Here is a 27,371-nt window from a genome sequence, read left to right on the forward strand (position 1 = left end):
CTGGTTGGCAGTTCTTCTAGCACTTGAAAATATCTTGCCACTTCGTTCTGGCCTCTATGGTTTCTGATAACAAGTCTGCTGTTGAGGCATGGAAGCCCCAATCATAAAACACATATCTTGTCCAGCCTCCTTCATGTCCACATGGTTTCAGGTCCTGTGGGTTCCCTTTTCATTTCTGCCATCTGGAGGTCTCCTTTTCTTCCTTAATAACCAGTTTTTGTTTTCCTGTTTGTTTTTAATGGGGGGGACAAAAAGCATTTTACCAGCCTTTCCATTTGGAACAGGGATGGCAACAGTTCCCACATCTCTTGAGTCTGTGTCCAAAAAGAAAAGTGCTGTTAGCATTTTTCATACATTATTATTTCACTTCTCATACACACTTTGTGAGGTAAATGGTATCGTCTACATTTTATAGATAAGTTACTGATTTCAAGAGAGTTACCGTAAGTTAGATAGCAGCCTTAAACTCAAGGCTCTGTGTTACTTTCTACTACTTTTTCTGCTTCACTATGTGTTTATTTACTGCAGTATTTACTTTCAATTTATACTATATCCTTTTGCTCTTTGAAAACCAAGTCTGGACACTATTTTAAAGAGAACAAATGTGCAACCTAACTGAATTTCATCTAAAAATTCTGAATGATTATTGTTGCGTGGTGCATATTTCTTTTAGAGCTTCTTTTCATTTTCATAAGAACTGTATGTTAACTAAAATTTAAATTAAACAAAATAAAACATGGTGGCCCCATGGGGGTTCAGTCACTTAAGTGTCTGACTTTGGCTCAGGTCATGATCTCACCGCTTGTGGGTTCCAGCCCTGTGTGGGGCTCTGTGCTGGCAGCTCAGAGCCTGGAACAGCCTGCTTTGAGTTCTGTGTTTCCTTCTCTCTCTGCCCCTACCCCACTTGCACTCTGTCTGTCTCTGTCTCTCTCTCACATACACAAAAATAAACATTAAAAAAAAAATTTTTTTTTTCAAAATATGGATATCATTCTTTTAATTTTTTTTTTTTTTTTTTTAATTTACTTTTGAGACAGAGAGAGACAGAGCATGAGCAGGGGAGGGGCAGAGAGAGAGGGAGATGCACAATCCTAACCCGGCTCCAGGCTCTGAGCTGTCAGCACAGAGCCCAACGAGGAGTTCAAACTCACGGACTGTGAGATCATGACCTGAGCTGAAGTCAGACACTTAAAGACTGAGCCACCCCGGCGCCCCAACATGGATTTCATTCTTAAAGGCAACTAGGAGCACCTGGGCGGCTCAGTTGGAAGCATCCGACTTGGGCTCAGGTTTTGATCTCATCGTTCATGGGTTAAGCCCCACATAGGACTCCATACTGATGGTGTAGAGCCTGCTTGGGATTCTCTTTCTCCCTCTTTCTATCCCTCACTGCTCATACTTTCTGTCTCTCCAAAATAAATAAGGTTTAAAAAAAAAAACTAAAGGCAACTAATTTCTGGGAAATAATGAATTATGTACTGAGCCTGTTTAACTGTAGCACCTTTCAGACTCTCCTCCCAGAACTTCCTCATGCTTAGGAGCATTAGACTTCAAATTAACAACAATTTTCTGAATGGCAGATACCATTCCAGGCTAAAGGCGGTCTTTTTGACAAAATACAGAAATAGTGCTAATCCTCCACAGTCCATCCGCTCCCTCCCAACATGGCTGGCACCACATACTATACTCACTCCTTTGCTATTTGCAAGTTTATTTAACAGCCTACCCAACTGTCGCCTTCTGTGGAAAGTATTTTCCTCATTGTATTGTGGAATGCATTTGAAGCAACTTCTTTTAACCAATAAAAACATTTAGCTCTATTTTGGGGAACTTTAATATTCCTCTGTAGTTCATGTAGGATAGAATGTCTTGAACATAAGCAAGTTATTTTTTTCTTTCTGTTCTTTATGCCAGACTTTAAAGAAAGGATCTGTTAGCATCTAATTCTTTGGCTGCTCCTACTGCAGTGAGTAGCAGTTTGAGATCAAATTCCCAGTGACAGCACTGTTGGGAAAGTCTGCATATTTTTAGGATGACTGACATCACTCCTGGTGCTGTTGGATGACACCCTGTTTTCTGGAAAGTTATGACTTTGGCTGTTACTTAAAACACTTAAATCTTCACAGTCTCACCAAAGTTTGTGTTTTGTTTTTTCAAATGAACTTCAGAATTGTTATTGTACAAAATCAAAAATGCCACATCCTGAACTCTACAAACACTGGTAAGGTTGAAGTACAGCGCAACAAACAGATCAAAAGCACACAAAAATTTCTCTTGCATTGGTTCTGAAAACCCTAGGCCTCTGTAAGAGGTCCAAATACCCAGAGAATCATACAGATTAATTTAAAAGAGTTTGTAGTTGATTTTTTCAACCCCCCATCAATTTTTTTGACTTTTGAAGAAATTACAGATTTTATCTAACTTAATTTTAGAAGTTAATTTTTAAGATGATAATGATTTCTGACTTCATGTAGGTTGAAAATGCAATTATGTCATTTGTATGAATTTGTGCAAACATTTAGTATAGGAGCAGTGATACAGAGAAAAGGTGTAGGTTCCCAGGTTAGCATACAAAAGACTATTAAACCATAATTTAGTAACACTGCTTTTATGGAAAAGCTATCCAACAACCCTTGCCAGTTCCAGGCAGCAGAAACAGGCACTACCCCAAATTTACTACATTTTTCCCAACTTTGGGGTGGGTGATCCGAGGGTACAGATTGTTATCTTCTTTAATATCAAAGGCTCATCTCTATTCCTAGTGAGTTGCATGTATGAAAGGTAGCAGGGAGACATGGGAAAAGCTCCAGATGAAAGTAACAATGTATGCAAAACTGGGTGGTTAAAGCACCACTGGGAGGCACCCCTGAACTGGGAGGAATGGGGGGCATCAAAAGGGAGGAGTGGGTGGGACCCAGTACTCAGTGAAGTAAGCAGTGAGAAGGACTTGCTAATAGGAGAAGGAAGAAAAGGGCAGCAGTACGAGAACATCATACACATTACATGAATCCTGCGTATCAGGGGACTTGTCTGTGTACATAGTTATAGTTGGTAATCAACAAGTGGGTCCTCCAGCATCTGGGTTACTGCAGTGATTCTGGGAAGTGTCCACCAGTCCTATCCTCAGGATTTTGCTGCACACTGGGCTGTTTTCAACTTTGCAGACACTCTAACCAGGGCATTCACTTCCCTGCCACAGGCCTCAGGTTTAGGTTCCTGTATGGTCCCATTAGCTCAACAGTCTTCCTCCTAGTTGGTTTCCAAAAAAACTTCCCTTGTTCTTCCTCTTCTGAGGGTCCTCCCTTCTCACACACCTTTCCCTTCTAACCATGGACCCTCTAGCCCTCTACCCCTTTACTGAGAGGCCACCCTAAAATTCGCCCACACGCTGCCCAGACTTTTGCACTCTATACTTTTTAACCATGCCTCTTCTCCATTTTCTTCTCGCTCCTTGTCCTCTTCCTAATTTGAGGGAGTCTTCTTGCACCTCCTGACCCTGTGCCTTATTACTTATAACTCTTGACTCCCTTCTCTTCCCACCCTGGACAGCCTTCTCCCATGTCTCCTACCCCACCATTTCCTGACTTTCATCTGTCTGGTCAGTGAGCTGATAATGTTCTTTCTCCTTCCACTTCTTAATCCTTTCCTTCTCCCCATCCCCACTGGAAGCCTCTATCTACCTCCTCCCCCCATTTCCTTCCTGTCTGTAACCTGCATCTTTCTCCCACTTTCAATCCTACTCTCTGCTTTACAGTCCCCATTACAGATCCTTCCCTCTTCCTGACCCAAGGACCTCCACCCACCCCATTCCTTTTCTTTTTTCTCAAAGCCCTTCACCTGAGACAGAGTCCCCTTCTTCTCCTCTGTACCTTATTTTCGTTTTCTGTGATCTTGACTCTAGGCTAAAACCCCTCCTCACCATTCTTAACTCTTAGGAGTCCCACACCTCTTCCCAACCCTGACTTTCATTCCTCATCTTCTTTCTCCCATCCATATTTACCAGGGACTCTTTTTTTTTTTTTTTTTTAATGTTTATTCAGTTTTTAAAGAGGTGGGGGTGGGGGGCAGGATCCGAAGTGGTCTCCATGCTGTAGCACAGAGCCCCACACGGGACTCGAACTCATGAACAACAAGATCATGACCTAAGCCAAAGTCAGACATTCAACCAACTGAGCCACCCAGGCCCCTTCCTAGGGATTCTTAAAACCGTTTACATATGAAAATAACCAAATGCTGTGATAGAGATCCTAAGGCCTTCAAGCATGCTTCTCTCTATTCCTGAACACTCCTTCTGCCCTTTCCCCACATCTAGTCATGCCTGGCTTCTTTCTGTTCAGATTTTAGGCTAAACGTCACCTCAGAGAATACCTCCCTGCCCACCCAATGTAAAAGTTTCCCAAATCCGCCCCCCCCCAACCTACCATTTTTGTTTTCTAAATAATATTTAACACTGAAGTCTTGATTGATGTGTTTTCTGTTCATCTAGCATTGGTGCTGCATGAAAGAGGTTGTCATTTAGAATGGTGTCTAATACAAAAGAGCTCAGTCAAAATTTGCAGAATAAGTCAGTGATTTCTGGGTGCCACTATGCTAAGTGATCACTTTGTGTTATTTCATTTAATCCTTACAATAGGCCTGATTTAGGTAAGTACTTTATTATTGCTATTTGACCTTAACTGAAGTGCAGAAAGGATAAGTGAATTTGCCTAATGTCTCAAAACAGTTGGCATATCTAGGAATTTACCCTACATCTTATCAAGTCACAGCCCATGTTCCTCGTATATTCTCTGGGAGCCATTTATAGGAAAGGGGCACTTAGGAATGTAGAGAAAAAGAAAGGATATGGATCTGAATGCAAGGTGGGTCCAATTGGGGTTGGGGCTCCACTCCTAGAGCAGGGAGTGCAGGGATGTGCAGTACAGGACACAAGACCCTAAGTGAAGATGAAAATAAGAGCTAACACTTACAAGTACTTACTTGGTGTCAGGCAATGTTTCAATATATTGAAACCTCACCCAAGAGTGATAGATAATGTTTTCTACGTAAGGAGACTGGGCTGAGAGATGCCAGTTATCTTTTCCAGAGTCATACAGTCATACAGGAGAGCTGGGATATGATTCCAGGCCATATGACTCCAGAGCAAGTACTCTAATTGCCAGCAAGAAATTCAACAGATTTACAAGAGTAGTGTACTCTGTGTTGGGCACTAACTCCTGCTTCCTGGACTTTGTTTTCTTCATGGAATGACCTCAGGTAATGTTACACTTCTCCCTCCTGGCCTACTCCTCACTACTCTCCATGGAGAAGGTGATGGATGACATTCATTCATGCATGTCACTGCACTACCACTGGGGAAACCACCCTTTTTATCTTTTGTTCCCCTGTGATCCTCATGAGGCAACAATTCTGCACTGGTGCATCTGCTCTACAGACTCAAACTTCTTCCTTGAGTGGATGTCCCAGGCTTAGATTGGTGAAGCATGAGAGGGGCAGAAATGGAGAGGAAGCCCTCCTAATCTCAAGTAAAACACTATTTTTTCCAATCAGCTTTATTAGCAATAAAACTGACATTTTGATCTAAAAAAAATTTCCTTCATGCACTGCTGGTAGGAGGAAGCCTACCAGATCAGAAAGCATGGCCAAAGTGCTGATTGCTTCCACTCCTGGACAGCCTTCTCCAACCATAGGATTCTCAGTGAAAGCAAGGCAAAGAGGGATTTTTCTCAAAATGATAAGATTTGCATAAAAAATACAAAGCTAAGTCCAATCTCTCACCCACCTTCAGCCTCCCAAAACCCATCCTTTAAAGGCTGAAATGTGAACAAAGGAAGCTGAGAAGTAATACCTGAAACTCATTAGAAATGCAGATTCTCGGGGCTCCTGGGTGGCTCAGTGGGTTAAGCGGCCGACTTCAGCTCAGGTCATGATCTCGCGGTCCATGAGTTCGAGCCCCGCATCGGGCTCTGTGCTGACAGCTCAGAGCCTGGAGCCTGTTTCGGATTCTGTGTCTCCCTCTCTCTCTCTGACCCTCCCCCGTTCATGCTCTGTCTCTGTCTCAAAAATAAATAAACATTAAGAAAAAAAAAAATTTAAAAAAGAAATGCAAATTCTCTGGCCCTGCCTAACACCTGTATCAAACTCTGAGGCCAGGGCCCAACAACCCCTCCTAGTGACCTATACACACAGTTTGAAAACCACTGCCCTAGCACACATCCCTGACCTTGGCCAATTAAGGACCCAAAACATTCTGTCCCATAGCCTTGTAAACCTCTAAAAGCACTAACATCTCAGCTTCCAAACTACTTGTCTCAGATGGCTTCTTGCACCCACAAGTAGTGCCTACGTCCTTTATTTGGATGATAGGCACCAGTTTGGTCATTGAAAAATTTGACCCTGTATTTATCTAAAGATTTCATAGGGTTTCCAGACTGGGCCAGGGCCCTTGCTCTTTATCATACACAGCTTCAAGGCCACAGACTAAGGGCTGGGAGAAGGCAGAGGGAGTACCCCATTTATATGAAGTATGTGCATGTCTGCCTCAGATCCTGTCTTCAAAACTGCTCAAAAGGCACATTTTGCACATTAACTGTGTACTTAATGCTACTGAATTGAATAAATTTTATGTATACCATAGAAAAAAAGAGGCAGACATTCTATATATACAAAGCCTGTCCAAAGGCCTTGTCTTTAAGGCCTGGCATTTTGTACTTTACCATCTCCTAACAGCAGGCATTGGAAATACTGGTTTCCATGACAGTGTATCTCTTTAAGATAAAGGATCATTCCTTTCATCAGTTCATATTTCTTTCTGTTGAACATATACTATGTGGAAGACCCTGGGTCAGCAATGGAAATCCAATGATGAATGAGATATGGTCCCTGTTCTCAGGGAACTTAGTCTGGTGAGGCAGAAAAAAACCAAGTAGACAGAATAATTACTAATTGTGCTAAGGCTAAAGGAAAACAAGCTAGGTGCAGATACAAAATAGCACAGGGGCACCTGAGTGGCTCAGTCGGTTAAGCAACAGACTTGATTGCATCTCAGGTCTTAATCTCCTGGTTCATGAGTTTGAGCCCTGCATCCAGCTCAGTATGGAGCCTGCTTGGGATTCTCTTTCCCTCTCTTTCTGCCCTACCCACCACTCACGTTCTCTTCCTCCCTCAGAAAAAAATTTTTTTTTTCTTTTCAGAAAAAATACCAATAGCACATTTCACAGACATGAGTGGAAGACCTTCTTGAGGAGACGCTAAAACAAAATCCAGTAAAGCAAAGTTAGTAGGGAAGAGTGCTCCAGGTGGGTACCACCTGGGCAAAGACCCAGAGGTGGGAAAGATGGGCACAAGCATCAGGTAAACATGAGTGACTTAATAGTGAAGGACAATTTCAACTTTTTTTTTAGTTTGATTTATTTCCTTAGCACGGGCAGAGGAGGGGCAGAGCCAGAGGGAGAGAATCCTAAGCAGGCTCCAAGATCCCTAGCTGGCTTCATGCTGAGCCTGATGCAGGGCTCTCAGAGCAGTGAGATCATGACCCGGGTTGGGTGCTTAACCGACTGAGCCACCCAGGCACCTCAGAGCAGTTTCAACTTTTAATCACCTGTATTTGCTTCTGATATACTTTACAGTCTGATGAAGAGCTGCTGTTCACCTGTATGATTTGTTTTTATGTGCTTGTCTTTTCTTCAAAGAAGCTACTCCATAACCTGATGGATAGTCTGTATTGAGACCCTGGTTTCCAACTCAGGAAGGGCAAAATCTCCAGGTATAAAGTGACCATGGTGGTGTGGTAGCCTGTTTTAACCAGCTGCCGCTGGAGTCGTGCAGTCTGGGTTCAAATTCTGGCTTATCCCTCTCATTAACTATATGACTTTGGGCATCTCTCCATACCCACCCACTCACCCCACCCCCACCCCCACCCCCCCACCCCACCCCCACCCCCGTGTGTAAAAGCGGACTGTTTTGAGGTTCCAATGAGATAATACATCTTAAAGACTTAGAATAGTACCTGACTCCAGAGAAGAACTCAGTATTAACCATTTAATTATAATGTAAAAAAGAAACAATGGATCCCATCACTTCTCTATTGCTTAGTTAGGCTAAAATAAATTGTTCTATAAACGTTTTAAGTGTGAGAATAAGTGGACCACCTACAGAGCATTCAAAAGAGCACTAAGACCTTTCTACAGATGACTATCATAATAGTTTGAATAATAGTTGTGTGATCAAGCTGCCATGCAAAGAACCAAGTAGTCAGGAATTGAACAGTGCTCACTAATAGGGAAGAACATCTGAAGCATTTGCTATTTCTAGGGAAAAGTTATTTTGTGCCAAGCATGCTAGTTGCCTATCTGAAACCCACTTGCCCCCTTTTATTTAGCTAATAAACTGATTTTCTTTGGGGCACTAACATACCCAGGGAAAAGACCTCCCCATACTCCTTTGCAGGTAGAAGTAGCAATATGAACCATTTCTGGCCAGTTAAATGCAAGCAAAAATTACTGGGTGAAATCTGCCTCTTGTTTTTGGTTTTTCTCCCCTTTTCCTATCAAAATGGGTATGTGATGTCAATATGCAGCAGCCATCTTCAAGACCATGAGGATGAAGACTACCTACAAAGGAAGGCTGAACAAAAGACTGAAGGGACACTACACCTGGACTTACTCTGTCTGGACTTATTGTTAAATGAGAAAAGTTGCTAGACAAAACTGCTAATGTAAAAAAAAAAAAAAAAAATGGCTATTGGGTTGGATCTTCTTGCCATTCAAATCCCTCTGAACTTAGTATAAATGGGAATAACATTGAAAAATGGACCAAGAAGACATTCTTCAAATTGAAATGCTTTTATTAGAATACTAATAATGGAAGATAGAAGAAAACCATATACATGGAAAAAGGAAAATACTCAAATGCTATTACAGATTAGGCAAATTAGAGAAAATTTCTTCAGTGTATGCAAAATGTAAACATTTGCCCTGGGATTCCTCACAGATGGAACAGTCCACAGAGACTTATTTGGAATAAGAATCTATCAAGTAGTCTACAGTATAGCCTCTAAAATGTTTCCAACATTAAACTTAAAGCTCCTAGCACACCCAAAATTTTCTATGCAAAAAACTAAATGGCTCCCAATCAAAGCAACTTGAACTATCAACTGCTACATGTGAAAGCAGGCACTGAAGCAAACCAGTCTTTCAACACTGAGCTTCCATACACTACTATGCTAATTGTATTTACATTTACCTTGACAGAGATTACAAAAATATACAGTGTATAACCCCATGGTGAGTCCAGTGTGGAAAATTATAGAGTTCTTGTTCATCAAATGCTTCAGAGAAAGACATCAAGTCAGTCACATGAACTTGGGGAAATAGGACTAAGAAGAGGCCCTTTTCTCCTCAGAAAATGGGGACTCATAAACTTCCATGGGTGGACAGGTACAAACCAGGTGCTGATCTCCATAGATGTCATCAATCCGGGCAATGGTTGGCCAGAATTTGCTCTCTGGTTTCACAAAGGGCTGCAAGGGACAAAAGATGGAAATGTTCTGGGTATTCTGAAACATTTCTCTTGCAGAAAGAGATTGCAATGATATCCCTACAGGCTAAGATGCCACTAAACCACAAATGCTCAAAAGCATAAGAAGGTAAAACCCACACTCCTATTTTTACTGCATCATTAGTTACAGTAGCCAAAATATGGAAGCAATCCAAGTGTCCATCAGTAGATGAAAGAAGATATGTATGTGTGTGTGTGTGTGTGTGTGTATACACACATGTGTGCACATAGATACTCACATAGGAATATTGCCCAGCTATGAAAAAGAGTGAGATCTTGCCATTTACAACAACATAGATGGACCTAGAGGATATTGTGCTAAGTAGAAAGACAAATGCCATATGATTTCACTTACGTGTGGTATCAGAAAACAAAACAAAAGCAGAAACAGACCCATAAATACAGAAAACTGATGGTTGCCAGAGGGGGACAGGCAGAATGGGCAAAATGGGTGAAGAGGAGTGGGGGGGAACAGGCTTCCAGATATGGAATGAGTAAGTCAAGGGTATAAAAGGTACAGCATAGGGAATATAGTCAATACTATCGTAATAGCATTTTTCCAGTGACAGATGGTGGCTATGCTTGTGGTGAGCATAGCATAATGTATAGACTTTTCAGATCACTCTGTGGTACACCTGAAACTAATACTACATTGTGTGCCAACTATACACCAGTCCAACAAAAAAGCTAAGTCACCCCTTCATTACTGTCCCCCCAAATCCAACTTTTGACCCTTGTCCCCACACTGCCAGAGAGACTGCAGAGCACCTTTTCGTGTAAGAATCAGAAAGGAAGAAAAATTGCATTTGGGGATATCTCCCTTTGGATGATAGTAGAAAATACCTTAACCCATTTGACAGCGACTCCTATTTGGTCTTTCTCCACTGTACTCCCTGTGGATTCTCAGGCCTGTGGCTGACACTCTAACCTCAGAGCTCTGAAAGCCAATTCCTGTGCTCTGCGTCACTTGTCATGACCCATTTAAGAAAGTGTCCCACATATGGTAACTGTAATGACACTGCAAAGATAGGAGTCCCATCAGATAGGTGATGGTCCCTCATACGCACGTGGACGCTGTACCAGCTGGCACACTCGGCTTCAGAGGACAACTTACAAGTGGGAATGCCGCCACCTCTCTGGAATATGGCCGATCCCAGTGGGAGGATGTGACGCAGGTCAGGGAATGTGGAGACATCTGAGACACACAGATGGGAAAGGGATCAGAGCAGAACACTGCCTTCTGCTGTGCTTTGCTTCAACCAGTGAGCTGACAGAAGCCCAGGTATGGGGCTGCTGGTTGGTTTTATTTCAATTTGAGGGGGAAAAAAATTGATGGGAAATTTATTCTGAAATATTTCAAATGTCAGAAAGTCATGGTAATATATTAAGCACATCTACCACCCAATATAAGCCAACATTTTATCATATTTGCTTAACCCTTTAAAATAAACATCGGGGGCACCTGTGTGGCTCATTCACACAGGGGACACAAAAGTGTCCAACTCTTGATTTCGGCTCAGATCTCACAGTTCATGAGATTGAGCTCTGTGCTCACGGCACGGAACCTGCTTGGAATTCTCTCTGCCTCTCCCCCACTTGCATGTGTATGCATGCCCTCTCAAATATTTTTTTTTAAATAAATAAAATAAACATTGAAGAGACAATTGAAACTGCCTTTATAACTCCTCCAGCTCATCTCTTACCCTATTCCCAGTGATAACCACTGTCCTGAATTTTGTATTCACCATGCTCATTGTGATTTTATACTGTTACGGCATATATGTATAAACAGCATATTAGCATAGTTGGGCACATTTTAAAATCTTTTATCATTTTATGAGTATTATTCTCCACTTGCTTTTATAGCTCTGTATTATGTCCTTTAAATGTCTATTGCCATTTTTAAAATTAGCCTAAATCCTTATAATCTCTTTTCAGTATCCACAGAAAAGAGAAATAACAATGAGCAAGATGCCTTCTCCTGCCAGCCATTGGCCCCTGTGGTGCACCTTCAGGTGCGCACTTTTGGAACTTGCCTGAGCTTCCCCAGGCATCTCAGACTTGTTCTCTGGCTCAAGGCCATAGTAGCACAGCCACAGCCTTCACAATATTCCCAATTCATGATCTCCCCCTGGTCCCCCAACCCAGATTAATGTCTGGAGCTAACAAAAGACTTACAGCTCAGAAGCAAATATACAATAAACATGTTTCAGATTTTCTCCAAAATAGGCCACAAGCATTAAAAAACATTCAGGCCAAGTACCAATCAGTTGTTCTAAGCAATAATTGCTCTAGTAGAAGAACTTGTCTTTATCCAGAGTTTGTGAGGTAAATAATCTCACTAGAGTGCATTAAATAGAGACACAAGAATAAAACTACCCCAACTAGATAAGAGCTCTTCAGCCCCTGCTCCCTCCCTTGGTAACCAGTTGGATGCGTGTGGGAGGTATACCTCTCACAGTGACAAAACAATTACACAAACAAAACATATCTCAAAACATCCACATTATACTTAACTGCTACTGTGTTGTTCAAGATTCAAACATGCAAGTAATGAATTTATCATCCTTTCAGAAGAATGGTCTTATTCTAGGCAAGAATAAATATCTTCTGGTGGGAGTTCAGGAGTTGCTGGTACACTGTACATACGCACTCTTATACTCTATGGAACATTTTGGATCAAGTACCAATGCCTACGCACCTTCAGTGGATTGACCCTGGGGTCAATGCGGCCCTCCTCAATGTCAGCAATCTCCTGCCGAATGCTGATCATGGCATCACAGAATCTATCCAGCTCTTTCTTGTCTTCTGACTCAGTGGGCTCAACCATGAGAGTTCCTGCCACCGGCCAGGACATGGTAGGGGCATGAAATCCTGCAAAGGAGATAGGGGAACTTGTGTCACTAACTTTGACCTCCCTGATTTGTAATTTTTTAAAATGTCTATTATTGAGAGAGAGACACAGGGTGCGAGCAGGGAAGGGGCAGCGGAAGAGGGAGATACAGAATCTGAAGCAGGTTCGAGGCTCCAAGCTGTCAGCACAGAGCCCAATGCAGGGCTTGAACTCACAGACCATGAGATCATGACCTGAGCCAAAGTCAGACGTTTAACCTACTGAGCAACCCAGGCACCCCTGACCTCCCTGATTTGGAAGAAATTATATATATATATATATATATATATATTCATCTCAGCAAGAAGAACTTAGGAAATAAACTAACACCCAAGAAGAAACAATCAGTTAAGCAAGTTTTAGAGAGTATCCATAATAAATATGCAACCATACAAATGTATGTAAATTTTTATTTGTTAAATTGGGTAAGCAATAAAAAAATAAAAGGGCAAGTTACATAATGACATCCCATTTTTATGAAAATGATAGTGTTTACATATTTTTTAATATTTTACTTTTTTATTTAATGTTTATTTTTGAGATATAAAGCATGAGCAGGGGAGGGGGAGGGGACAGAGGATCCAAAGCAGGTTCCGCACTAATAGTCCTAACACTAGTGAGCTCGATTCAGGGCTCAAACTCACAAACCATGAAATCATAACCTGAGCTGAATTCAGACGCTTAACCAACTCAGCCACCCAGGCACCGAAAGTGTTTATATTTTGAGGGAAGACACCTTGAAAAATAAGTACTAAAATATTACCAGGGCTTATTGCTAATATGAAGTTGAGATTCTTTGATTTTTTATTAGAATCATCCTATAATGCTTATTTATTACTTACAATAAGAGAAATTAAAATATTATAGCCTATCAAAATTTAAAGTGATAGCAACCATAAAGAAGCCTACTAACCCCATTTTACAGATGAGGAAACTGAGGTTTGGCAGTACATGGAAACCCTTTGCCTTTATTCAGAACATAGGCTGAAGGTGTTTCTGTTTACAAAAGTTTTCATATGTAAGATGAATCACCAAGACATACTCAAGAGAGATTTTCTGGACAAAAGCCAAAACCTTTTCCCATTTCTGGCTCTTTTTCTGTGAAACTGTAAAAGATGAAGACATTTAAATGGTTCCCCAATTCTGATTTGCATAATTACATGGAGTGCTTTAGGGTCATGCCTGCATGCTTTAAGGGATTATCTCCTCAACATGTTACAAACATTTTCAAATGGTAAGTTGAAAGGACTATAAAGTGAACACCCCTATATCTTTCACCTACATTCAACAATGATGTTCTCTTTGCTTAATCACATCTGTTCATTCATTCATCCATCTTATTTTTGATGCAATTCTAAGAATGCTTCAGTCATCAGTATACTTCTCCCTTAAATACTTCAGGATGCATATCATTAACTAGAATTCAGGATCTGTTTACATGTATTTGTGATAAAATTTACATACAGTAAAATGCACAAATCTTGTTTATCACTAAGTTTTGACAAATACATAGAATAGTGTCACTCAAATCAGAAAGGGATTTTAAAAGCTAATCTCTACCTACCAACCTCAATTTCATGGGTGAGCAAATTCAGCCCAACATACACTGTTGTAGTGGTTCTCATAACCAGAACCATCAGAGTTATCTTGGGAACACAGATTCTTTGGTCCTGACCCTGATTCAGGAAGCCCAAGGTAAGTCTCAAAAACATGAGTCTTAAAACTCCCCCAGGTGACTCATTACTCGCTAAGTCTGGATGCCTCTGCCCAAAGGCATTATGCCCCACATTTGGCTGTTTAAAGATACTGATTACTAGGCCCCTCCCCTGGAGATTTTAATTAAGTACATGTGATTAAGACCCAGAATCTGTTCTTCTCGATTGCTGTTTTTTTGCTTAGCCATTCATTCATCCATTCATTCTCTCACTTATTAGACACATACGTTTTGAGGTACTAAGTGCTAGCCACCTGTACAATTCTAGGCTTAGGGCAAGTGTGGCATTCACTCTATCAAACATCAAAATAACCTCCTAGCCAGTGCTCTCCCTCCCTGCAAATGCTGCTACTGCAGTCAGATATGTGATACAGACAACACATCCCAGAAGTGAAGGTATATCCTGCCTGAATCTGCCATCAGCCAGGAGGCCTAGTTAGGTTACAGGAGCAACCAAGAGATTTTGGAGAGGTGATTGCTAATTTCATTAATGAAAACTTTCTCTGGCTTTCCCATTTATAATCAGTATAACTCTCCATAATAAGATCATGCATTCAAGAGAGGAATGAATCACACATGTGGGATTCCCAATATGATGCAGTAGTAAAACTATTAAATTACTGAAGCTTTCACTTTCCTTACTAAAAGAAGTTATTCCAGTTATTAAAATTCAGATAGGACTCCACATCCATTGAAAGGCAAACTTCTCACCATCTCTGCCTTTCTAAGAATTGAGGGGTCATTGATATTATTAATGTCACTAAAAATAGGTATTTCAATAAGGTCTGTGCTTAGTGAACATCCACTAATTCATTAAAGGCCTGTCTTTCAAGTCTTCCAAGAAAATACAGTCTTTATGGAACTAGCATGTGCCTATTCCTTCATCTATGGAAGCAGCTATAGAAGCTGTAGAAGCTGAAACAGCTATAAAGCTCAAATGCCATTCATCTCTAACACTTCAGCAGTTTACCTGCTGAACTTCCCTTCATCATCACACCAACTCACCTCTTCATGGACTCCTTTCTTTACCAGAAATGAGATAGGAATAAGAATTTAATAGAAACATAGGCAATACAACTCAACACCAAAAATCCCCAAATCCAATTAAAAATGAGCCAAAGACATGAAGAGACATTTCTCCAAAGAAGACACGCAAATGGCCAACAGACACATGAAAGGATGCTTAACATAACTCAGAGAAATACAAATCAAAACTACAAGAGGGGTGCCTGGGTGGCTCAGTTGTTTAAGTGTCCAGACTCTTGGTTTCAGCTCAGGTCATGATCCCACAGGTTCATGGAATCGATCCCCACTTCAGGCTCTGCACTGACAGCACAGAACTTGCTTGAGATTCTCTCCCTCTCTCTCTCTTTCCCTCTGCAGCTAATGCTCATGCACACACTCTCTCTCTCTCAAAATAGATATACTTAAAAAAAAAAAAAACTGCACAATATTAACAAACACCTGTCAGAATGACATAAATCAAAGGCACAAGAAACAAGTGTTCGAGAGGATGTGGATAAAAAGGAATCCTCTTGCACTGATGGTAGCTGATGGTGGTAATGCAAAATAGGGCAGTCACTCTGATAACAGTATGGAGGTTCTTCAAAAAGTTAAAAATAGAGGGGCGCCTGGGTGGCTCAGTCGGTTAAGCGTCCGACTTCAGCTCAGGTCATGATCTCACGGTCCGTGAGTTCGAGCCCCGTGTCGAGCTCTGTGCTGACAGCTCAGAGCCTGGAGCCTGTTTCGGATTCTGTGTCTCCCTCTCTCTCTGACCCTCCCCCATTCATCCTCTCTGTCTCAAAAATAAACATTAAAAAAAAATTTTTTTTTTAAAAGTTAAAAATAGAACTACTCTATCCCTATGATCCAGCAATTGCACTACTAGGTATTTACCCAAAGAATACAAAAATACTGACGCAAAGAGATACATGCACCCCGATGTTTATAGCAGCAATATCAACAATGGCCAAATTATGGCAAGAGCCCAAAGGTCTACCAACTGATAAATGGATGAAGAAGATGGCATATATATTATATACACATATACATGCACAGTGGAATATCAGCCATAAAAATAGTGAAATCTTGCCATTTGCAATAACATGGATGAAACTAAAGAGTATAATGCTAAGCAAAATAAATTAGAGAAAGACAAATACCATATGATTTCACTCATAGGTGGAACTTGAGAAATGAACACAAATGAACAAAGGGGGGAAAAAAGAGAAAGGCAAAGAAACAGACTCTTAACTAGAGAGAACAAAGTAATGGATACCAGAAGGGAGATGGGTGGGGGGGATGAGTGAAATGGGTCATGGGGATTAAAGAGTACATTTATCATGATGGACATTGAGTATGTATGTAAGTGTTGAATCACTATATTGTACACCTGAAACAAATATAAATTAAAATTTAAAACTTAATTAAAATGAAAAAAAAAGAAAGAAACTAGGGAACAAAAACCATTTTCTTTGGGATTTTAAATTCTTTTAACTATAAAGACTTTTCTTGAATGCCAGTGGATTCAAGATGCTGATTTAATATCTTTTGAAGGGTAGTACCAATGCAGTCATAGGGCATGTTTTTTCTCTATCACTTTGAAGTTTACCCAGAATCCTGTGCTCACCATTTATCCTACGGATCAGTTTATTGTGGTGCCTGCATGTTTGTTTTGTGCCTTGAGGAAGTCGCCCATAGCTAGCATGAATGTCAAAAACCTTAGATGCCCTATGAGGGTTTTTTCCCAGAGGATCACTCACCATAATCCTGAAGCCTCTTGGCCACATCCACAGCCTCAATATTTGCAGACTTTTTGAAAGGTCTTGTGTCCAAAATAAATTCATGAGCCACATAACCTGTGGGAAATTGTTTCAGTTCAAGATTACCATCAGCTTGTTTTGCCCAAGCAAATGTACAAATCAGCTTTGTAATGCGTATCAACAAGGCCCAAGATGCCATGGTAACTTGGAAGTTTATAGGTGGCAACAAAGACCTCATTTACTTTTATTAATAACTATAATTATAGGGGCACCAGGGTGGCTTAGTCTGTTCAGCGTCCAACTTCAGCTCAGGTCATGATCTCACCATTTGTGAGTTTGAGCCCCACATTGGGCACTGTGCTGCCTACTTGGGATTCTGTCTCCCTTTCTCTGCCCCTCCCCTGCACACACACTCTCTCTCTCTCAACCTCTCTCTCAAAATAAATAAACTTAAAAAATTATTTAAAAAATAATTATAAAATATAAAAGTGATTATAAAAATAAAATTTTAACATGTCAAGCCAATGTGTTCAGTCCTTAGTGCACAACACACACAAGGCAAGAGGCTGATGGGAGGTGGAAGTTTGGTGCCAGTGCATTGCTGGAACATTTGACTGAGATTCCTGGGGATGAGATTCTTTCAACTCTGATGATATAAAATCTATTTGCAATAGTTAAACATGTCATCACACAGGCCTGACCCTTTTATACAAAATATCTCTAGAGCCAAAGGTCCATTGATACCATTCTCCATAACTCTGCCCCAGCATCAAATAACTGTTTCATCTGTGTGAATGTAATTATATACGGAACATGTATCTCTAAGGCACATACATAATTGTATGAGATTCTTCAGAGGGGCTTTTGAGGGTTTGGTTTCAGGCTTCAGGCTGATTATTAGAAATCGGGGCTGTCAAACAGCACACCACAGGTGGCAAGAAGATGAAACCAAAGTCTGTGGGAGTCAGTTCACTTTGCTCTAGTTTGTAAGCTGGTTTCCTCTCTAGGCCCAGGTCACAATTTCCCCAGCACAACCTGTTTGACCCATCAGCAGGAATAAACCATCAATGAAGTCAGCATTTTCATTAATATAGAACAACAGTTCTGGGGGCTTCCCAAATTCTGTGGCCCCAAATCTGATGAATTTCCTTCTAGGAAAGTATCTGTAGATGAGGCAATAATGTATTACTTCCTAACCTACTTTCCTCTCAGCAAACAAGGAATCTACTTACAGATACATGGAGCAGATAATTCCTCAAGCCTGAGAAGAGTTGCTCCAGTCACTAAACAGCTTCTGAAATCATCCATAACTGCTCTGCTTCTTATGTAATGAATAAATAAGAAAGGACTGATTTTGTGAGAAAATAAAGTATGAGAGCCTCAAGCTTTAAATATACTGTCACTGAATATTATAAAATATTCTAACAATGATGGAAATTAAATTTGTGAGGAGTGTAATTCAAAAGTGGGAAGTTATATTCATAGCTAGGTAAAGTCAGGGGCAAAAAGTGCTTAAAAGGAATGCCCAGTTGGAATGTTCAGGGGTAAGGGTGGGGTGGGGGTGGGGAGGCAGTGGAGATCATTTAAGTGCAGGAATCCTAAATACCCAATTATCCCCACCCCATTTTGGGAGCCCAGCCTCAACCTTTGACCTTTCTTCTCTGAGCCTCTGGCACCCACCCGGCGCTGTGACAGTGACACAAGAAAGAAGGCTAATGAAGTTCACTGCTCTAAAGGGCACTCGGTGGGCAGGAGACAAAGAGGGGAGGGACACATCATGGAGGAAAAGGAAAGTCACTCTTGCTGGCAGGCAGAGGGCTGTCTTCCAAGAAGTTCAGTAACAGCTGAAAGGCCCCATCACGCGGAGCCCAGCCCAGCACTAACACAAAGACTACATCTGCAGTGTCCCCACCACAACCAGGCGGTTTGGGAAGAGCTCCATTTCTGAAATGAGGTTCAGATGTTATTTTCTAAGTCCATATTCTAATGTGTTCAAATGGAAACGGTAGAATTTTAGCATATCTCTCTGAGCTCTGAAAGGGATGAAATTGAAACTTGGTGGCTGTTGGAGGCTAAATCCCAAGATGTTCATCTGTGTTTGTAGTTTTTAAGGAGAAGAGGTACACAAACCTTCTGTGGTATGTGGTAAGGGCAATCTGAAGTAGAAATTGTATACACTGATCAGCACAAGGTTTAATTTTCATTGAGTAGGTATTTCTCCTGGGCCTAACCATGGCTATAGCTGAGAGTCTGAAAAGATACCAAGTCAAAGGAACAGGGAGAAGAGGGAGGGGGTGACAGAAAAACAAAATAAAAGTGGCGTGGCTCTAAATTTGGAACACCTTTCCTCCAACTCCTATCCTCAGAATGACTACCTAGAGATATGTGGAACTCACTAGCTAATTACTCTTTAAGGCTTAGGTGAGCAATCAATGCTTAGTCAATCTTTTCAGTTGCAATCCAGAGACCATAACTAATAGAATCAAAACTGAATGTTTCCATGGGAATGAGGTCGGGTAGGCAGAGCCTCTGGCCTCAGGAGGGTCACTTCCTTGCCTGGGACATGAAAGACCATTCCATGAAGTCCATGTCTGCCCGTAAAGGCCACTGGGAAACCAACTCATAACAGAAATTTCCAGGCAGCATTAGGTTTGTCTGAGGTCATAAGGGGATAGGCACTGAAAAAATTAAAACATAAATGAAACATTGGGATAGTGACAAAGTTGCCGCCTCCACTAAAAGGAACTCCATTTTCATCAGTGAGTTTAGCCTCCTACATGAGTAGACAGCTGTGAATTTTTTAAATTCCTCCTTTAAAAATGTACTATCTTGGGGCGCCTGTGTGGCTCAGTCGTTTAAGCGTCGGACTTCGGCTCAGGCCATGATCTCACAGTCTGTGAGTTCAAGCCCCACGTCAGGGTCTGTGCTAACAGCTCAGAGCCTGGAGTCTGCTTCGGGTTTTGTGTCTCCTCCTCTCTCTCTGTCCCTCCCATGCTCATGCTCTTGTCTCTCAATAATAAATAAACATTAAAAAATGTTTTAAAAATAAACAAATAAATAAATAAATAAATAAAAATATACTATCTTACCTGAGGTAATTCCTTTCTTTCCTCATCCTAAATACTACTGCTTTTCCCTTCCCAATTCTTGCCTGTCACTCCCTTGCTTCACAAAACCCTAAACCTCAACAGTTCAGCTGGGGTTTTCAAATCTCTCAAAGAAATGGTTCATAAAGGGAAGACTGGGGGCGCCTGGGTGGCGCAGTCGGTTGAGCGTCCGACTTCAGCCAGGTCACGATCTCGCGGTCCGTGAGTTCGAGCCCCGCGTCAGGCTCTGGGCTGATGGCTCGGAGCCTGGAGCCTGTTTCCGATTCTGTGTCTCCCTCTCTCTCTGCCCCTCCCCCGTTCATGCTCTGTCTCTCTCTGTCCCAAAAATAAATAAAAAAAAACAAAAAACAAAAAAAAAAAGTTGAAAAAAAAAAAAAAAGGGAAGACTGGAGTTCATTAAAATTATTGCCTCATATTCATCTGTAATTACAATGTCTTATATAGAGCTAGTAAATATGATTAAGATGAATAATAGTCTTCTAATATTGCCATTAGACATTTTGGAATACAATGTGCTTATTAAGAACATTTCTATTTTGGGCCCTCAGGAGGTACAATGATAATTCTTCTTTAGGTCCAAGAATAAATGTGTTTACCAGACCAAATGTGAGACAATTTTTGATTTCATGAACTTTTGGATTAGGTGACAAGGTCTGTAATTACCAATACATCTCTGTGTGGGATGAGAAATACAATTCATTATTTGATTCTGGGATAAAATGTCAAAACAAACGGAAACTGGATCTATCATTTTGTGCTGCAAATCCCCTAGGACTGAGACAGTCGCTGTTTTTAAAGCAGTCACTCAAACACTAAGCACGTGGTTAGGCACCTGAGAAACACTTGCTTTGTTCACTTTCCTCTCTCCTGGATTGCCACCAGTCCCCATGTAGTCCAGATCACATGGACTCTTTAAAAATGAAAGTTTGCATTTACACAAGTCTGTGAACATACTAAAAATCAGTGAGTTGTACATTTAAAGTGGGTGATTTGTGTGATATGTGAATTGTCTCAATGAAATTATCAAGTTAATCACAAGGAAGTTTCAACTACATTTAAAAAATAATAAACATGGGGCCCCTGGTGGCTCAGTCATTTAAGTGTCTGACTTCAGCTCAGGTCATGATCTCACAGTTCATGAGTCCAAGCCCCACATTGGGCTCTGTGCTGACAGCTCAGAGCCTGGAGCTGCTTCAGATTCTGTGTCTCCCTCTCTCTCTCTCTATGTCCCTCCTCCCCCCCTCAAAAATAAACATTAAAAATTTTTTCTTTAAAAAATAATAAACAAGGGGGGGGGAAACCTATAAACCTTGTCAATTAAAACAAAAATACCGTTTTCCAGCCACCGGATTGGGAAAGATATTTTGGTTTCGGTTTGTGGGTTTTTTTCCAGCCTGGTACTTGGTGTTCACTGGTCCCCAGCATGATGGTCACTTCATATGCTATGAGAGTGAAATAAATTGGCACCTGTGGGGATAACCAGGTCACATGTACCAAGAGCTTAAATGCATTCACACTCTGAGATAATAATTTCTCTTCTGCAGCTCTAAAGAAATAATCAGAGATGTTTTTTTAAAAATCTAAGTAAAAGATATCCATTGCAGTATGTTACAGATACAAATGACTAAGGGGAAAACATGACAGAATTCGTGGAATCCTGGTATATCCAAACAAATGAATCAATGTAGCCTCTTTCAAAGAACACTTAACAACATGGGGAGATGATCACAATATAAGATAAAATTAAAAAACAGGACACAAACTGTAATACTGTCTCAATGGTCTAAAAGTAAGATGAGAAGGAATACAGTGAAATATTAATAGTGGTTATGTCTGCTTACCAAAACCATGAATCATTTACATTTTCTTCCTCAGATTTTTAATTTTCCAAATTTTCCATGTTGAGCATATACATATTACTTATATAATCAGACAAAACAAATACTTAAACTTATCCTGAAGGCCAATACATAACAGGATGCATTTCACAGAGCAGGAGCTATATTTGAATTAATTAGTAGCTCTTGTAGGTTAATACCCACTTCAGAAGCATTTTATTGTGTTGCTTAGAGACATATTGCCCACAACTTTTTTTTTCCTAATCTCTAGGGAGCATTCTGGTTATTTAGAGCTTCTGGCTATTTAGTTCTTTCCTGTTTTCAAACTATAGAACCACGTCTTTGGATACATATTTTTAAGGCAAGACCAGCCTTTAAATTAAAGATGACAGATGTAGATGTATACTGTGCCTGAGCTGGAGAAATCAAGAGCCAAAGCGAGGTCTCATCCTGTGGCCCAGGTCTGGGCATGCTGCTGTCTGTCTGCTCCAAGCTCCAAGTCCCCATCTGTCCCTGATCTCCAATTCTGTGCTCACAGCCAATGTGCTGTGTGTCTTAGGGCCATCTCCTCCTATTACCTCCAGTATAACTTTGTTCCCCCATCTACTATTTCCTCTATTGTAGCTTCACTCTTCCCTCTTCAAAGCCATTTCTCTGGCAGTTTTAAATCCTCTACTGATTTCAAAACAAAACTGCATCTTACTGAAATAGCTTCCACATGTACCCCTGCTTTACCACCAAACTCCCCCAAACCATGACTGCTTCTCCTTTGTCCTCCCCACCCTCAATCCATTCTCAACTCATTGCGGTTTGGCATCTGCCTTACCATTTTTGTTCCAATTCTTTCAAAGGTGACCAAAGGGTTGCTAATTGTTACAGGCAAATATTCTGTTAAGACTCCTATCAGAACACCATTCTGTCTCTCCCTGTTGTGCAATACATTTGTACTGGGGCAGGCATGATGCCAGGGATTGGTGCTCGAGAATGGAAGCAGGCACAGTCTTTACCCTGTCTGATGGACAGAGCCAGACAATAAACTGAGTGGGAGAAATCCTCAGTAGCAGAGGGAGCCAAGAGGAGGGAGAAGTTCTCTCCACCAGGAAAAAGAGGCTTCAGGGAGGAGGTGTGAGGCCAGAACAGAGGCAGGCAGGACAAGCAGGGGCTTCTCTAGGGAGAGGCATTGTGACAAATGCTGCAGGGTCCTACAGCTGCCTCAAGCAGGGAGTCTTTTCTCACTGGGGTCCCCTATGCTCATCTTGCCTTTTTTTTTTTTTTTTTTTTAATTTATTTTGAGAGAGAGAGAGAGACTGCAGAAGGGGCAGAGAGAGAGGGAGAGAGAGAATCTCCAGCAGGCTCCACACTGTCAGCATGGAGGCTGACACAGGGCTCAAACTCAGGAACTGTGAGATCATGACCTGAGCTGACATCAACAGTTGGCCGCTTAACCAATTGAGCCACCCAGGTGCCACATCCCTCTTAAGGTAGCCATCTGCTTGCAGGGCTTTGCTCTGGTTTCTCAAAACTCTTTCCTTGAGTTCCACCATTTCCAAGAGTCTGCTCTTAGATTCTGTGCCTAAGCCAAATTTCTGCAAAGCTATCTGGCTCCATCCTCTCCTATCACTTCCAGGATGACTTGGTTCCCCCACTATTATTCTCTCTGCTGTTCCTCTATTATAAGCATAAAAGGCTTACATAGAATTTCACTTCACATTTAATTAATCAGTAACTAAGCCCTATTGATCCTACTTCTAATAGGATCTTCTTCCCTTGCCATTTTTGAAATGAGTTTAACCTTCTCTTAATCCTGTCACTCCGCTACTCAAAAAACCTTTCATGGCTGTCATCAAAGGTAAAGTCAAGAGACTTCCAAGACTTCAAGTTGGCCTCTCCAACTTCACCTTCATCTGCTCTCCTTCCTCCTATTCCATTCAACAACCCCCCAACAAGCTTCTCACCACGTACACAATTCTTTCTTGCTCCAGTATTTCTGTTTACTGGGGTCTGATACTCTCCTTTCCAGGCTCATCTCAAGTGTCTCCTCCCAGAAGGCTCTCCCAACTATTCTGCACTTCCTCTGCCCAGTCTGAATTACTCCACTCTTCTGGAGCCATTCCCATAGCACTTTGTGAGGTTAAGAGTGCATGGTATTTATATATACATCTCCCCATGCTGTGGGCTCCTTGTTGACCTGGGCTGTGTAGGCTACTGCATCACACAGCCTTGCAAATAGTGATACTCCTAACCTGTTCACTCAATTGAAGTTATTTCCAATAACTATGATTTATATATGCAAAGAAACGAAAATTTCCTACCCACCGCAGAAAACATTTACTAGGTCAAACCTGGTAAAGAAAAAAACCAAGGTGATAGTAGACTGTGGTTGATACTTGCCTCTTGCACCCCGGAAAAGGACCCTATAGTGTTTTTCTAATCGCTTGGCCATGTAGTTGGCATTTAATATAGCAATTTCTGTGGCCTGTTTAAGGCCTTTGCCTCCCATCATCTGCAACAGAGAGAAAGAGTCATCAGCCATGGAACAGGTTAAACCCAAGGGGCACTAATGAAAGACACACCCAAGTAAATCCCACCCTCAAAGGGAGTCAGCCCAGTGTCAATCCCAACAAAGATGTCTTCCAGTCTTCTCTGATGCTGAAATGATTTTTGGTTTTCTCCTTTGAACATAACTTTATATTTCTTATAAAAATAACAAAGTAATAACAAAGTAACAATACGGAACAAAGTAACAGAGGCAAAATTGATTGCTGACTATTAGGTTACCTAAAGAGGAAAAAGAAACGTAGACTACACGCATTTGGGAATGTTTTTGTTTGTTTATGCATTTGAGATTATCTTGGTAATTGCCAGGAATCTAATGGGATATTGACCAAAATCCTCACTGAATCAATTTGGTATATGGTTTGTCTTCCAATTGACCATAGTCAGAGTTATTTATACATTTAACAACTGCCAGGCTTGATCTTACCCTGTTCTGGTGGTTCCTAGGTCCCTGTGATTATACCAGGTGAACATCATCACCAGCAAAGAGCTTAAAATCAAGACTGCATCAATTTTTATTGCCTACATTCTTCCCAGAATACCTCATATATGATGGGGATTAATATGTATTAAATACATAACTAATATAAAGCAAATGAGAAAGCATCAAATAAAAAATAGAGACACCAAAGTCCAAAGGAAGGAAAGGACACATCTTGCCTGGCTGGAAAAGAAGGGTTCCCAGAGTAAGAGTTAGTACTTAAGTGGAAATCTACTAATGGGTAGAATTTGGTGAAGCAAAAAGAATGGGGAAGACACTCCAGCTGAGAAGAATGGCCAAAACCAAGGTGTAGAGGTAAAGGCACATGGTTGCAGTCTGGAGGTTACTATAGAGGTTGGTGGGTTGTGACAACTTCTTGCAAGCCTGGAACCTTTGCCACAAAGAATTTGGATTTGGTTCAGCCAGCCATGTCTCTCCACTCATGCACCAGAATCACTTGGAAGCTTGATGGCCAAAGCCCTACCCAGTCATATGCTGAATTTGATTTTCTCTGGGATTGGGCCTAAGAATGTGTGTTTTGGGATAAATCCCCTAAGAATTCTGTGTAGGCTAGTAAGACCGAGAAGTAGAGGCAAAAGGAAACCATAAGATAATTCTGACTCTTCGGTAGAATCTTGCAGTCCTATAGGGAGTGTCCACAATGGGCTGCAGCAGGGAAAGAAGGTAGTTCTAACGCCCAGGTGGCAAGTAACAACAGCATGAAATAAAGAGAGGGGTCAAAGTCAGAGGGGTATTTTTAAATTTACTTTATTTACTTCATTGTTATCTGAGGTTCTGTCTGGTACTCCTGGCATATGGCCAAACCAGCCTGGGGGCATTTACTTTTTAAATGTGGGAAATCATCTCCAACCCAAACACATCCATAATAACCCAGGTTTACATGATCTAGGGACCAAAAGGAACCTGGGAATAAGATTCTGTTTGCAAAGAAGCAGAACTTTATTATGATTGTTTTTGTTGTTACTGCCTGTAAAATAACTCAAGTATCATTTTTAAAAGCAGGTTTTAGTCTCCAGGGTACAGAATTGTTGTTTCTGCTTCCCAGAAAGTTTTCATTAAGAATCATAAATGCCACACTGTTAAAGAGTGACAGCCAGCCCCAGAGACTCATCCAACATGATTTGCACAGCTGAGTTTTAGAGTCTTGTTTCACCCTCCTTTAAGGAGGGAAGACAGTTTGGGAAGGCTGTTCTAATTAGCCACTGAACAAGTGTTCCTGTCCAATGTACAGTCTTAGCCCAGGAGGTAGGCAGGCCAGTTTGAACAAGAGCTGTATAAAATAAACTCTGGCCCTAGTGTTTTTTTTTTTGGAGAAACACAAAGGAAGGAAAGCTGTTCTCTAACAAAGTTTAATTACCCCAGAGAATTACAGTTCCACAGACTCTAAAGGGCAAAGAGCTTAGGGAAACCACCAGATAAGCAAATTTCTGCTACTTTTTCATCTTACCCTCCAGACTCATAAGAAATCTAAGCCAAAATGAGATTTCTAAAATTTATCCTAGGATTTCAACCTTCTGTAATAATTAGTATGTGCACTGTTTTTTACTTGCAAGGGGCTATACAAATCCTACAGGAAATCAAATGATGTAACCAGAATATCCATATGACTCATGGAACTTTGTCTGGAAAACATATCTGGCATGTCAGTTTCTCTGATGGTAAACTCACTATGAGAGCTCCAAGGAAGTAGCATAATGAAGAGATGAAATAAATTTTAGCTGATCTTTTTAAGAAGGTTTCTTCCACCCAAGTCAGCAATGTTCACTGAACTCCATCTCAGATCACGGACTTCATTTTTAAGTCAAGAAGAAAGTCTATAGACTTAGTTTCCCACCCACATATCACATCCCCCACCGGCCTAACACAGTCACAGGCCTCACCTTAATGTAAGCCCATGAAATGGGCAGGATGGAACTGGAGCCCCATGGGGCTGCGCTGACAGTACCCACAGGCCGGTTATCCTCACATGGCTTTACTGAAATGATCGGATGATTGGGCAGAAAAGGAGCAAGATGCTTCTTCCTGTATTTTTTCAAGCACAAATTCAGAAGATATCAAAAAGATCCAGACCAACCAAACACACAAGTGCTGGGCCCTCTTGGGAAGCTCTATTCCTAGTAGAGAAACTCAGAGCAGAAGGGATCTGACGCCTGCTAAGAGACAGATGTTCAGGAAGTGTTCCATTCTTCTTCCTCCTCACCAGCCATCAGTGTCCCAGCAGCTCACCGGAGAACTGTGGCAGAGGATTTGGCAGATTTCATGTAGGCAGCCATGAAATAGCTTGTGGATTCATGGACTCACCAGGATGTGGAGACCTCCCTGCCCCACACTCTTTCCCAAGGCATCTAAGGGATAGAGGGTGCTTCTGAGGAGCCCCAGGGCCTACACATTAGAGGCCAGCCTATGAATGCTACTCAGCCGCCTCCCGCATATCTAAGGCACTG

The 27,371-nt window shown here is 41.3% G+C and overlaps 1 protein-coding gene across 1 annotated transcript in view; it reads right to left on the bottom strand.

The window, feature by feature from the left end:
• Positions 1-8,974: 8,974 nt before the first annotated feature.
• The window catches only part of GLDC (glycine decarboxylase), a 98,549-nt gene continuing 80,152 nt past the window's right edge, over positions 8,975-27,371 (bottom strand). Inside the window, exons 20-25 of the mRNA XM_049634590.1 lie at positions 26,808-26,949; positions 24,261-24,372; positions 16,925-17,020; positions 12,257-12,429; positions 10,670-10,750; positions 8,975-9,517 (exon numbers count right to left, since the gene is read on the bottom strand). Coding sequence (XP_049490547.1) covers positions 9,374-9,517; positions 10,670-10,750; positions 12,257-12,429; positions 16,925-17,020; positions 24,261-24,372; positions 26,808-26,949 — 748 coding nt within the window. The 3' untranslated portion in view covers positions 8,975-9,373. The remainder of the gene's footprint in view (positions 9,518-10,669; positions 10,751-12,256; positions 12,430-16,924; positions 17,021-24,260; positions 24,373-26,807; positions 26,950-27,371) is intronic.

Source organism: Panthera uncia, chromosome D4 (assembly GCF_023721935.1).
Source record: "Panthera uncia isolate 11264 chromosome D4, Puncia_PCG_1.0, whole genome shotgun sequence".
In the NCBI taxonomy this organism is placed as follows: domain Eukaryota; kingdom Metazoa; phylum Chordata; class Mammalia; order Carnivora; family Felidae; genus Panthera; species Panthera uncia.